This window comes from Takifugu flavidus, chromosome 1, assembly GCF_003711565.1.
Source record: "Takifugu flavidus isolate HTHZ2018 chromosome 1, ASM371156v2, whole genome shotgun sequence".
NCBI lineage: Eukaryota > Metazoa > Chordata > Actinopteri > Tetraodontiformes > Tetraodontidae > Takifugu > Takifugu flavidus.
The window spans coordinates 28038143-28052164 of NC_079520.1; the positions used below are offsets into that span (position 1 = coordinate 28038143).

Consider the following 14022-nt stretch of genomic DNA (forward strand, 5'->3'; position numbering starts at 1 on the left):
TAACGATAACCAAGTTATAACCGTGGGTTACGGTGTGACGTGGTTCTTTGTTGCCGCTCTGGACCGGAAGAGGCGCTGTCACGTGACCGTTCCTTCCGGTCTGTACAAACCCTCCTAATCCCTCCGCCGCCTGGACACGCGGACGGTGGGATTAAAAGAATCGCGCTGAGCACGTTGCAGCGCAGGTGAGACACACCTGACGCTCGCGCGGGTTTTACCCCCCCCCCACCCCCCGGCTGGGGGCGGGGCCGTGACGTCACGGCGGGTGAACCGTCCCGTAAAGGCTTCTGGTCAGCGCGGATGTTGGAAGCGGATTACTGCTCGTTTGGGATGGGAAGCCGCGCGTGAACGAACGCCGCGGAAGCCGCACGTCCACCATGGATCTAACGTTCGTCCTGTCGGCGGCGATCTTCACGCTCCTGGCCATCGTGGTGGCCACGTCGCTGCTGAGCGGCTCCTCTTCCGCCGCCCGGGCCGCCGCAGCCAAGCCCGGCGTCGGACACCGCAACGGCCCCGCGTCGGGCTCGGAGCGGGCGGAGGCGGAGGCGAAGCACAACGGCCACGCACCCGAGGACAAACCGCAGCAGAAGGCGGCGGACGACTGGTGCGACATCAGCGGCAGCGCGCACGATCACTGGGATGTGGTGAAATCTGTGCAGTCCGTAAGTCGCGCACTCGCCCCTCCGTTACGTCACGTTAGAATAAACCGTTTATCCGCCTCCGAATAAACAGGCGACACTTGAAACTAAAGGAAATAAAGCGTGTGTTGCTCAGCGAAGTGACAACAGCATCGGACACTAAATGATGCAGTAAAGTACAGAATAGAGGAAGTAAAGAGTAATAAATGGAGCAGAACCAGTGTGATTACGGATCAATTACAGTCCAAACGACTGATCACAGGAGCCAGAGCTGGGGAACATTAGCTGCTTTTATTTGGAGTTTCTTAAGCTTAACTGCATGGATTTTGTGCACGGATCTGTCAAAATAATAGTTTGAGCTTGTCCTAGCATCGCAGTTGTAGCTTTTTTCTCTGCAACTGTGTTAGCAGCAGAGCAACTGACGAGGTGACAGTAAATACTGTCTGTAGCTGTCACGGCTGATCACGTCCAACTGGGGTCATGACCTTCCCTGGCCCGTTTTTAACCTGACAAATGCTTGCAACAGGATTTAAAAGGTGTTTAATTTGCCTTAATCAGTCAGTATTTGGCTTGTACGCGTCACATTTGTAAATTTAAATCTGACTGACAGGAGGAGGCACAGTCCCATCTGCACCCCGAAGATTTGGCAACGCAAGCAGAGCACTCGTCCTCCGCGTCCACGAGCTTGGAGGTAGACACGTCATCCGAGGCCTCGTCGGGGAGGAGTCGCAGGTCATTCATGGGGCTCTCAGACAAGGAGCTCCTAAAGTGTGCGTTCCCTCACCCCCAGGCTGAAGGAGACGCAGAGAGCCTGGGCAGCCACGGTCAGCACCTTCGCCCGCCTGGACCAGACCAAACCTTTCTCATCTATCACCAAAGGATGACTAGCAGCGTGTCTTCTGTTTTAGCAGATGATTTGGAATCGGATGGTCCCAACGCCTTGAGGTACGTCCCCGGAAAGGCGCGGTCCCACCACCTGGAGATGATGTTGTCCAAAGAGGAGCTGGAGGAAGAGCAGAGGTCAGTGAAGACCACTTTTCCTGAAACTCAGGTCACCGCCTGATTGAGGGGTTACCACTTCTGCCCTCCCCCGTCAGCCCTGTTAATCCCCTTTACGCTGTCTCCACGTGTGTTAGCGTCTCGTCAGGCTTCTGTTTAGAGGTTTACCGCCGGGTTTAGGCCGCCGCCGCCAGGGTTTGGACGGGACGGCAGGCTGGGGACAACGTTTCTGCCAAAAATAAAAACCCACAGGGAAGAGAGAGAGACTGATCTCATTAATGAATTAGATGTTTTCACACACGCTGTTCTTATCTTTGCCGAAGCTGATTCGATGATCTTATCTCTTTACCCTCCCATCTCTGCCCTTCCACCTCAGATGTGTGATTCTCTGGTGTTGATTGCTGCCACCTCTGAGTCCGGTAGTTCACCCTCGAGGGATCGGCTCTGTTCTTGTCCACACGGAGACCTTGTTTTTTTCCCCCTTAAGTGTGTCCTGAATGTTCTGTCTTACAAAAGCACTAATATGCAGATGAATCCTGGTATCGCCCTTCCGTCCACCTTTAAAGAAAGTCCACTCTCACTGGACTCTCCACTCACTGTTAAAACTACGTTGATGAAGTTAATATTTCAAGTATAAACGAGGAGCTTTTGGGGATTAAATTTGAGTTCTTGACTATTTTTCACAAAGAGCTCAAAAAGCAACATATGGTTTAAACGTAGCCGCTCAGCTAAGCTCACACTGAGCCACGTAAGGGTTGTGAACCCGCCCTGATGAATGTCATCTCATCATCTCTCCGCCAAGGGTGCAGCGTGAGCAGCTGGCCGCCATCTTCCAGCTGCTGAAGGACAACCAATCAACGTTTGGGGACGTGTCAGAGGGAGACATGGAGGAGCAGCTCAGACTTTACTCCATCTGAGAGCCTGGACGTCACAAGCAAATCCTCACAGCTGTATAGGCACACAGTTAAAGACTAAGAGGGGATAAATTAGGTTTTGCATTGTAATTTATGAATAAAATCGTGTTCATTTATTGTCTCACTTTTTTATGTTGTTAAATCTATATTTTCTGCCTCAGTTGTGTAATAAATCACATTACGGAAGAGCATAAAGAAATTTAGTTTTATGCATTTTATTTCCTCACATTTGTTTTTGGAACATTTTTTGTGATGCGTCAGTCCAATTCTGAGATTCTGCTTTTAATTCTTCACATGTAACATCCCATATCCGACCACTATGTCAGGTGGAAGAGGACAAGAGCAGTGATACAAGTTAAGATCTCACTGTCAAACTGGTCCTCGCATAAATAAACATTAAAATTCCAAACTGAACACACGTGAATGTGGCTAAAGACTTAAAATACAGAGGCTCTATCAAAGATGAGACCAGGAAAGAGAATCTGCGCAGCCCTGATGTAAAAAGCAGAAAAATAAAGTCATACTCCGATGATTTCATACACAAAACATTTCCACATCTGGATGGAAATAAGTAGAAAAATCTGGCGCATCATGTAAGCACTCAAAATTAAAGGGCCCAGTTTTATGGATTTACATAGGAAGTTATTGCTGTTTTCAACCTTTTCAGTGCTTTCTGTGTAACTTCTGCGGACCAACGAGATTATTTTAAATTTTGCCTTCTGTGGAAGAAACAGCGCCACCTGCTGATGAAAAGCACGACGACAAAACATTTTTAACAAAGCAGCAGCAAATAAAGCAATGTTTATTTAAAACCCATCTAGAAAGTGATAGCACAAAGGATACACACTGGCACAGTTGTGTACTTTGTGTGATGTTTGTCTCATTTTTTAATCGTTGATTTTAATTTTTCCTCCGTATTGTCCGGTTGATTTTCATTGCAAATCGCGAAAAAGACACCCTTAAAAACCCTACATCCATACAAGTAGCCAAGTCTTAAACACGCAGATGAAATATCTGAGTTTAGGACTCATCAAGGAGTTTTTTCGTTCAACCAATAGACCGGAAGTCACACATATCCCAGAATGCCTTGCGTCTTCGGCTACAGCAGAAATAATGCTGGACATAATTTAATGATGCATTTCATAAATACCTATGTTACGCATTGTGAATATAATATAGAGGTACTTTGTCTTGATTTGGTTTTTCATGAGCATAATGATGAGGGTTTTTCCAACCGTCTGTGAAACTTCCATTGATCGTAATGACGCGGCTCCTCGTTCCGTTGTCTCGCCAGTCACTCTTGTTTCACTTCAGATCGTATAAATCTTTCGCCTTTTACTAAAGATTTCCGTGGAGTGGAACAACAAGAGTTTAACTCAATTTTTTGATGCCCTGCCTCGTGCGGGGCTTCCTTTGATTGTTCAAAAATAACCATTCACCCGCAAACAGCTAGTTCTGCACGTGCTGATAAAGATTAAGACTTGGTTCAGTATTATGTTCAGTTGTGTCTCTGTCCCGCTTCTCTTTGAACAAAACTTCCTGTCTCGCGGACAATTCCGTTCTAAGTAATTTAAATCACTTTTCAGAGCCGTCTCTAGCGGTTACGTCACACACCCGGAAGTTGCTGCTCATTCCCAGAATCCCTTGCGCCACAGCCGGAAGTTGTTACGGGCATAAAGGAAATCATTTTAAGTTCTAATTTCACGCCACAGCAGTGATTTGAGATGACTTTTGTAGCGATATTTTCGTTACACGCTTTTCTTTTGCTAGGCAGAGATTTCTATAGGTTATTTGCTTGTAAACGTGTGTCAGTATTTGTTTTAGCCAGTGAGAGCCCATTATGAATTATTAATATGTCCGTCTCTGCTTGGAAATCTATTGTCTTTAAACACAAACGTCCTTCAGCGGGAGATCAGTGGATCGTTCATTTGTCGACATCATATGAGTTAATCACACTTTAAAATATCTGTATCAAGTTTTGGCCGCTCCTACAAATGCTCAATGATAAATGTTGCTCCTCGGTTCATCAGTCAGAGTTTGAAAATACAAAATCTACATTTAAACATAAACTTCTATGAATATGTTAACTGGAATGGAATAAAACACTGTTAACTATTTAGTCTAATGTCAAATGTTACAGCCGTACGATTTAAATATTTTAGGGAGAGGGTTATTTTACCAATTTGTTCTGATTAGTCAAAGATAAAAAAAAGTAAAAAAGTATTTACACAAAGCTAACCTTAGAAAAGAATGTTGCCGTGAATTAGTCGCACAAGGTCAAAGAAAGAATTGAAATGGAAGTCTTCTACTGCAGTAAATTACACCTACCTTCATAAAAATGCCTCGGAGGCAGCATAAACAATAAAGCAACGTTGAGTCTCATGATGAAATGGTGTCCACAAAATATCTTTTAAACCCGCCTTTAAAATTGTGAATTATGACAACATGGGGGTGTTTTGCATCTTTATTGTGTTGGCTGCTAAAAGCAGTCAAACCACAAGAATTTGTCACTTTGACAGGACTGTAAAAGGAAAATGTTTCCAGTCTTGATGCTGTTTAATTTATTATCACTGATGATGGCTGGTGCCCCCCTTCTAGCGCCTGCACACTGGGTTAATTATAAACTCCACATTGCAAGCAAATGGTATATTCCAACCATTCTCCAAGTGGCTGCTGGGATTCAGCTGCTCCAGCTCCCCCAGGACCCTGATAGAGACCAAGTGTTTGGGAGAAAACGCTGACCCTAACATGAGCGGGAGGTCACCCTCACGGACAACACTGTAACAAATTCTTACATACTACACTCATATTTTCCTGTTATGTCAACACACAGAAACGTTCTCTCCTCTTTCTCTCCCCCCCCCCCCCCCCCCACACACACACACACACACACACACGCGGATAGATATGCAGCACTGCCCCAGAGGAAAATCATCAACATTCAGGCCATTAACAGATGCATTAAGCCGTTTAAGCTCGGTTTGCAGCCCTTCCTCCCGGTCGTCCCGCAGCTCCTCCTCGGTTAAAACGTGACACATATCAGTTGTGTGACAGGTCACGTGACCACTGTAGCATTGATCCGGAAGGAGGGGAGCAAGGTTGGGAGGAGGGGAGCAGGGTGGGAGGAGGGGGCGGCTGATGTTGCCGAGAAACTGCGTCAGGTCAGGCAGAAACAGCCTGAATCACACCGGAAGCACGGCCACTAACCTCCAAAATAAGAGATGTCCTTGCTGCTCAGTTTGTTTCCTTTAAGCAATTTGTACAGCATCAAACTTTGCTGTGTAAATGCGTTTTCATATTTATTTATTGCAATTCTCTAAGGTTCATATGGGTCATATGTGTTATCTATTTATTGTTGTGATTCATTCTATGATTTGATGGGTTTTTTATAGATCCCCATTTCAATCTATAGAACGAGACCATGTTGTAACTTTATCATTCATGTATCTTTATCATGTAACATGTGCGTCTCTTCTTGTAATTCTATTTCTTCTGATTATTATTTTTTTACTTTTAGTGTGTTAAACAGTGAAAAAACTCAAACATCACATAGACAGACTCCAAGCTTAATTTTCTGTTTCACTTTTTATTCACATTTGGCTACAAAGTCAGTATAACTTGCTTAATGACAGAATAATCCAGTAGCCCCATCAAACGCTGTAGTTTTCCTTTGCTTGACATGACTGTCAATATAATTGCCTTGAATTTCATTTAAAATGAACACATTGCTGGAACATCATCCCAAAAATTGACTTGAACCTTGACTGCTCTCGGGGGAGGGGGGGGGGGTCACCTGTACTCATGTAGAGCACCTGTCTGATGCCACATTGAATGACAATCAGACAGTTGAGGTGATCTACGTGCAGGTTTCTGTATGTGTTTTGTGCAATATGGACAACGCGGTTGTGTATTTGAGTAGAATGAACGTGACGCTGTTTTATTTTGAAAGGCTGCACCGGAAGTGCGCGGCCGCAGCGTTTTCCTTGACGCCGCTTTGGGGACCAGTCCAGCTCGCCTGCATTCCTCTTCTCTCCAAAGCCTGACCGACCGAGACAGAGAAAGAAAGGGGGGAGAAAAATACCAATTATTATTCACAATCGGTCCGGATTTTTCGGAACCACCAAGGCGACTCTCACCGGACGCACCGAGCAGATAAGACGGCGACTAAATAGCCCCGTCGAGGCGGCAGCGTTTGGACCTGCTATCGCGTCAAAAAGACGCGTTTTTTCCGCGATAACGACGGTGCCGTGGGTCGGTGGTTCTGCGTAGGTTCGCGATCGAACGAGCCGCTTCGGCGGAACAGCCTCTTCACGGCGGATATCTGCTTTTTAAATGAGGATTTACAAGATGGCTGATGACAGCTCCCCCTAACAAGGACAGAAAAGCGACGTCCCCGTCCACACCGGCAGGGTGTATTTGGGTATTTATCCGAGCGAAACCCAGAAATATGGCCGCTTTGTAAAGTAATGAGCATAGCTGATCTGAGAGTTCGGTGGGGATCGGTACCTGCGCGATGGTAGAAAATGGTGAGGTGACGTCGGAGGTTATGTAGGCGATTTAACCCAGATAAGGAAGTAGAAAAATAATGTTGGCTAAAGGCTGAGGCCCAAACAGGCGAATCCGAGAGCAGGCCGGGCTGGATGTGCAGGATTCCGAGTGTTTTCCGGGGGGATCCGTGATCGATGTGTCGGAGGAGGCGAACCGAGCGGCTCCAACATTCCTGCGGAGCCTAAAAGCCTTTGTTTTGTGCGCAGGAGCCGGACTCGAGTGGTGAGACGACCAACTATGCAGTGAGCAGGCCCGGAGCGCCAGCCCGGGTTCGGATCGCTCTTTGAGGGGGGTTTTTTGTTGTCGACAGTAGGAAAAAAAAAAAAAGCGAGGCCTCGTGTTCAAATATGCGCGCTGAGCCGCAAACTGGCGTTTCCCCCCCGAGCCGAGGCGCCTCGACGGCCCGCCGAAGGCCCTGAGCTCCGCCGGGGACAAGGAAATTTCTCGTCATCTGTCCATTCCCGTGGAATTAAAGTGCAGGTGGCGCCCCCCCCCCCCCATCCGGAGACTTATTTATGATTCAGCGGACAAAAGCGGTGCGACGCGTTCCGAGTAGCGAGAGAATCGGGCGTCCTTGAGGTCCTGGAAAACAGGTCTGGGGCTTAAAAGCTCCCTGTAGGACGAGTCGGGACGGGTGCGCACTGGAACCCGTCTTCCTCGCCCTTTTCATGCTTCATTTGTCGGCCTGAAAAGCTCCTCGGTCGATAATAATCTGACTTTGAGGCGGAGGAAGGGCTCCAATCGGGACCGAGCGTGTTTTCCAGGCCCCCTCCTGGTGGCTCAGGTCACCGTAGATATTCAGCTCTGTGCCTTGTTTGCATTTCATGGATTCCCTGTAGCTGAGGCTCTCTAGCTTCCCCGGGCCTATAAACACATGCAGGAGCTGTGAGGGCAGGCCCACCGTGCGCGCGCGCGCGTGCGTGCGTGTGTGTGATTTAGAGCAGAGCCGCGTTTACTGTAATCTGCGTAACGTCGGCTCCTTCCCAGCGTGTTGAGATCAGCCCCTGTTGTCATGCCGGCCTGAAGCTTCCACCCGGTCACTTTTGGGGATCCTGCTGCACCACAGCGCCTCGGTCAGGGAGGCGCCGCTCCGCTCCGAAGGCTCCGGCGCCGCTCCGCTCCCAAGGCTCCGGCGCCACAGACTTTCAGGCCGTCTAAGGTTTGAAGGACTTCCTCTCCAGACTTTTCTTCTTCTTTATTTTTTCGTTTCGTAAGAAGCGGCGACCTCACGGTCCGCTTGGCGCCGATGTCCGCCTGCGCCATGATGACCGCCGACATGGCCGAGACGTGGAGGAACTGCTTCGAGGAGGAGCTCATCTGCCCCATCTGCCTGCACGTCTTCTCCGACCCCATCCAGCTGCCCTGCAAGCACAACTTCTGCCGGGGCTGCATCAGCGAGGCCTGGGCCAAGGACTCGGCGCTGGCCCGCTGCCCCGAGTGCAACCACGCGTACACGCAGAAGCCCAGCCTGGAGAAGAACCACAAGCTGTCCAACATCGTGGAGAAGTACAACGCCCTGAGCGTGGAGAAGCCCAGCACGCCGCCGCTGCAGTGCATCCTGTGCCGCCGCGGCCCCCCGCTGCCCGCCGCCAAGGTGTGCCTGCGCTGCAACGCGCCGTGCTGCCAGTCGCACGTCCAGACGCACCTGCAGCAGCCGTGCTCGGCCCTCGGGCACCTGCTGGTGGAGGCGGAGGCGGTGAAGGCCTGGACCTGCCTCCAGCACGACAAGTACCGGCTGTACCACTGCGAGGCCGAGCAGACGGCCGTGTGCCAGTACTGCTGCTTCGCCCGCTGCCACCCCAGCCACGGGCACGCCGTCACCGACGTGGAGCTGCGCCGCAATGACATCAGAGTAAGACCGCGTTGCTTCCTCGCGTGCGCCCGGTGGCGAGGTGTTTAAACCGACGTTTAAACATCTTTGGGGCCTGTTTTTAAACACTCTTCAAACCAAATGATAAGAAGCTGAAGGGGGGGACTGGGTGCGCCGCTGCCGCCGAGGGTTTAGCCTCGCTGCGTTTGCGGCCGCCGTCGCTCCACGTACTCGCCGCGGTGACTGAAGCGGGCGCTTGCACGTGTGGAGTCGCTCCGTGCGTCCGGACTCCCTCCTCATCTGTTGGAATGACAAACAATGTGGTGGAGGCAGGAACAATGAGGGGGGCCCTCAGAGGGCCTTATCTTCCCAGCACAGGTGCATCCGAGCTCAAGGATCGCCAGTTATGAAGGGGGGGGGGTGGGGGGGGGGGGGGGGGGCAGGAGGCGAGGGAAAGGGGGATTAATGTGATTTGTCACTAGTCGACCCACTACTCTGCTTTTTTATCCACCTCCTGCCTTATTGAGAGTTTATTACCCACTGTTGTTGAGTCAAATCCAGGCCACCCCTGCCCACCCACCCACACACACACACACACACACGTGCACCCACCCACACACACACACGCCCCACCAGCCTTTTTAAAAATGTTCCAGGACTTTTAGTCAGCGGGCGAGCCAGAAAGGCTCCGTTGCTCCTGACTCATTCGGTTCACCCGACAGGCTGTTTCAGTCCCGACCGTCACGCTCGGGTGTATCTGTTTCCTGTAACACAATGACTCAGCTTCATGTGGAGTTTATGGTCACCTGGGGCACCGGGGCGCCCGTGCGGGGGGGGGGGGGGGGGGGCGCCCGTGCGGGGGGGGGCCCGTACGGGGCGGGGGGAGGGTACTGTTTAAGCTAATATATTTGCACAAGGGTCCCACAAATGTAAAATAATGTGAATAACTGTGAAATGCGTAGGGGTGTTGCCTGTGTAGTCCCCCCCCCCCCCCCCCACCAACCATCCAGCTGCTACTCCAGGCGAGGACCGTCCTTCCCGTTAGCCGTTAGCGTCTGTGATGGAGGAGACGCTGTAGTGAAATGACAGCTTAAGAGCAGCCCCCCCTCCATACACCGCCCAAAGCCTCCCTCCCTCCTCCCCCCCCTCCCTCAAAGGTATCCCATATATTCAGCCACAACCCCCCACCCTCTGGGGAGCGCTGAATCCTTCAACCCTGGTTTCTCCCCTGATTTCAGTTGCTGCTGGAAGCGTAACTCAGTCAATCAGCACAACCAGGTCACCGTCCTGGTTCCACCCATGTCAACTGTGTCTACACGTGTGTGTGTGTGTGTGTGTGTGTGTGTGGGGGGGGGGGGGTTATCTGGGGCAGCAGCTCTCAGCCATGTGCTACAGAGGCCCAGAAGTCTGCTGGTCTACATTCCAAGCTGGGCAGCAGCTGATCTTCAGCGATAAGATCAGCTGCTGTTGGGTCGGAGCGACGGGATGTTGGTGCCAGGAAAAGAGCGGAAAACAACAGATTATTGACTTGTGGGGTCGGATTTACGGAGTTAATCTCCCTTTTTAACCGTTTGGGGCCAGAAAGTATGGAAGGTTCGGCAGCTATTGTTCTGCTTCGGACCGTTGAGAAGAGGTGAAACTCGTCCATTTTGTGCCTGGTGCCCAATCACCGGCGTTCCTCTCCTCCGTCGAAGGCCGATTGAGGATTATTCATATCTGCCATTAAATATTAAACACATGCAGGATTAGCAGATCTGTGCCGTCATTCCCACTGAGAGACAATGCAACTCTTATTTTAAACATTCGCTCCTCACGCTGACCTAGATGAGCCTCCGTGTTTGTGTCGGCTGTTGTTCACGTGCAGAAAAAAAGAGAGTTTGGACCCAGAAGATCCGCCTCTGCTGTGGGAACCTTTTAAAGAGGTGGTGGGGGAGCAGAGCTTTTCCTGCCTCTATTTGCCCATTTATTTATCTGCTCGCTGCCTGCAGCTCCCCCAGCATTAGCCCTCTCTTACTAATGCAAACACAAAATAGCTGCTGGTTGCCATGACAGCGCCCCCCCCTCCCCTCCCCTCGCAGGGATCATGTGTTGGATGGAGACTAATTTAGCCGGCGACTGGGTTCTGCTGCCGGGATGCTAGTGGGTCGCCGTAGTAACGGTGTCCCGGCGCTTTTAAACCTCTCCTTTCTCCTCCTGCCTCCACAGCAAAGCCTGCTGCGGCAGCAGGAGCGCGTGGAGGAGCGAGTGCACGAGATCGAGGAGCAGCTCTGCAAGCTGGACTCCGACAAGTGCGTGGTGGAGGTAGGTGTGCACCTTCTGGCGCCCGCTGCGGCGTGTTTGCGCGAGGCCGAAGGAGCGTTGGGGCGCGCTGACGTCCTGATTGGTGCGGTTGAACAGGACCGGGTGTGCGAGCTGAAGGAGGAGGTGCGTCTGCAGTACCAGCGCATGCATCAGCTCCTGGAGGAGGACCTGAGTCGGACGCTGGAGGCCCTGGACCGGGCGCACGCCCGCTACTGCCAGGACAACGCCGCGCAGGTCCTGGCTCTGGGGGAGCAGCGGCACGAGACCCAGAAGCTGCTGAGCTCCATCCACACGGCCTTCAGCAAGGCGGAGGACCTGAGCTTCATGAAGAACACCAAGCCTGTGAAGATCCTCACGGACAGGTGAGAGAATCCGGAGTCTCTGCGGCGCCGCGGAGGCCGGGGGTTTAACGTCTGCGTGTGTGGGCGTGTGTTGCAGGTCGCAGGCGTGCGTGGGCGGCGCTCTTCCTCCCTATAAAGTTGGGAATCTCAATTCTAAACTGTTCCTCTCTGAAATCTCCAAGCGAGAGAAGAGCCTGAAGAGAACACTGGAAGGTGGGATCATGAACACCACAATCCCGGCTGAATCCGGTATCTCACTGTCGGGGGGGCTCTTTATTCCGGCCGACACGTTAATCCTCTCATTCCTCCCGCAGCTCCTCTCACCCCTCCGTCGACCTTCCTGCAGTCCATCCCTGCCTACCCCAGCGGGCAGAGTTCTGCCTCTGGAGCGGAGAAACGGAAACATTCCGCCGCCTTCCCCGAGGGGAACGGCAGCGTTGGAAAAAACACGGCTCCGGGTTTCAAGGACTCCTCCTCGTCCTCGTCCTCGTTATCCAAGCAGCCCTACCTGGGCTCTGGCTCCGCCTCTGGGGAAGGTCAGTCCACCAATCAGCAGCCTCTGGGGCCCTGCGGCCCGCCTCACATCGGCGAGGGCGGCGGAGCAGGAAGCGGAAGCGGCGCTCTGACCAGCCACCACTCGGGCTCCGTGTTCGGCTCCTCGCACTTCCCCCCGGGGGGCAGCAGCTCCTCCCACTCCTCCCAGCAGGCCGTGCTGCCGCAGTACGGCGGCCGGAAGATCCTGGTGTGCACGATGGATAACTGCTACTGCTCCGGGATGCCCTCGGTGTCGGGCCACCGCAGCCACCCGCCCTACCCGAGGTCGGGCTCCTTTCCCTGGGTCAGCACCCAGGACTACCCCCCTCCCCCCGGCCTGGCCTCTGGGGGGCCGTCCATGCAGGGCCTGGCCGTGAGGGACTGGATAGACGCCTCCCAGACACACAGACACACAGATTTCTACGGGCTGTACGGGCAGCCCTCCACAAAGCACTATGTCACCAGTTAACAGAGTAGACCCGCGCTTGGATATAGAGACACCAAAATAGCACACCTTTAAAGAATTATTAACTGGAAGTAAAGAATGCAGTCGCACTGTACACATATTCAGTCTTCACCATCCATCCACACACATGTAGGACAGGTACACACCTTCGGGGGCAGGGTCCGTCTCTCGGGCTCCCCCTTTCACTCCGATTCTCCGTGGCGTGCTGCCGCTATGATGCATAAACAGTCTGGCACAAGTTAGAGGAGCCTCCGTGTTGCCGTGGTTACGGGCCGGAGGACTTTTATCAGGAAATGGCTCCGTGGATTCTCACTGGCGTTGAAGGGAGAGCGGTGAGGGACTTGTGCAGGTCGGCGCCTCTGACGTAGTGAAACCCCTGAGCTCCGTTGCCTTACGCTCTCAGCAGGGGGGCCCTGTCCCCCCCCCCTCTGGCCGGCTGCCCCCCCCCCCCCCCCCCTTTGATTTTTGCCGCCGCGGCGCCTCTTCCCGTCTTTGCCGAGTTCAGGGATGGATCGTACGTACAGCTTGAACACGCTAACGCTCTTCCATTGATCACCCACAATGCACTTGTGGATGCTTTTTTCCCCCCCAATGTCTGGACTACAGATGCTGGACGGTGGCGCTGCGCCTGAGGGGGGCCCTGGCTCTGGGCGCCGGACCCCGGCTCTGGGCGCCGGACCCCACCGGACACAAAACGGCACTCTGACACAGACTGTTTCCATTTCCTAACTAGCTTTGTGTCATTTGGTACATCTGTAGCTCAGCGCTTGTCTACAGAGACGGTTTTAGAGGAAATGGCGAGACTGGACCGAACCAAACCAATCAAGCATCTGGAGGACCTGACGATGCTGTAATTGTACTTCCTGCAGGGCAAGGATGTCACTTCCTCTCAATAAGCACACGGGCGCTCGGCTTCCTGTTTGCAGCTCAAAGCATGCAGGAAGTTTTTTTTGGCTTTTTGTTTTTTTTTCTTTCCTTTTCAAAAGAACAATTGGGGGAAAGTATGCAAAATACATGTATGAAAGGAAAAAAGGGTGGGAGGAATTTTTCAAGAACTTTTTCTAAAAGACGTAGACGAGACGGAAACGTGAGCGTTTGTCACGAGCGGGAGCCGATCCGACGGTCGGCGGGAGGTGGGGGAGAGGCAGACAAAGGTATCTTCTTTTGTAAATATTTTGTGAAATGGAAAAATGACCGAAGTGATTTGGAGGGTTCCAAATAAACAGATTGAAACCAACTCGCGGCTCTCAGCTCTGTACATGCAAACCATGTTTCCCTTTGTGTTAAGTGTGGCAATATTCTATATTTCTATTCTATATTTTGTTAACTCTTTCAGCAATAAATCCCATGAAAAGACCAAAACACCCACTGCATTAGTATTTTAATGCTTGTCCCTGCTGAGCGTGTGCTGGAAATCTGCTGCTTATGTTTCTGCTTCTTTATTTTTAACTGTACAACAGAGTGAAACATC

At 51.8% G+C, this 14022-nt stretch overlaps 2 protein-coding genes and 1 non-coding gene across 6 annotated transcripts; all 3 read left to right on the forward strand.

Moving 5' to 3' along the window:
* The first annotated feature begins 102 nt into the window (after positions 1 to 102).
* On the forward strand, positions 103 to 2750 carry LOC130533128 (uncharacterized). Of its 4 annotated transcripts, none has more exons than XM_057046323.1 (4): positions 103 to 662; positions 1249 to 1462; positions 1550 to 1658; positions 2014 to 2217. In XM_057046323.1, the coding sequence occupies exons 1-4, from the start codon at positions 378 to 380 to the stop codon at positions 2033 to 2035; spliced, it is 630 nt and encodes a 209-aa protein (XP_056902303.1). In that variant the 5' UTR covers positions 103 to 377; the 3' UTR covers positions 2036 to 2217. The 4 variants fall into 4 exon arrangements, with proteins under 4 accessions (XP_056902303.1, XP_056902296.1, XP_056902287.1 ...); XM_057046316.1 differs by having other exon boundaries at positions 105 to 662; positions 1547 to 1658; XM_057046307.1 differs by lacking the exon at positions 2014 to 2217 and adding an exon at positions 2440 to 2750 and having other exon boundaries at positions 106 to 662.
* Positions 2751 to 3845: 1095 nt separating this feature from the next.
* Positions 3846 to 3960, forward strand: LOC130513230 (U5 spliceosomal RNA). Its single transcript, XR_008946650.1, has one exon. It is a non-coding gene; the product is annotated as a U5 spliceosomal RNA (small nuclear RNA).
* Positions 3961 to 6433: 2473 nt separating this feature from the next.
* trim8b (tripartite motif containing 8b) lies at positions 6434 to 13788 on the forward strand. Its single transcript, XM_057046064.1, has 5 exons — positions 6434 to 8951; positions 11115 to 11210; positions 11307 to 11572; positions 11649 to 11764; positions 11866 to 13788. Exons 1-5 carry the CDS (start codon positions 8346 to 8348, stop codon positions 12552 to 12554), a joined length of 1773 nt encoding a protein of 590 aa, XP_056902044.1. The 5' UTR covers positions 6434 to 8345; the 3' UTR covers positions 12555 to 13788.
* Positions 13789 to 14022: the final 234 nt, after the last annotated feature.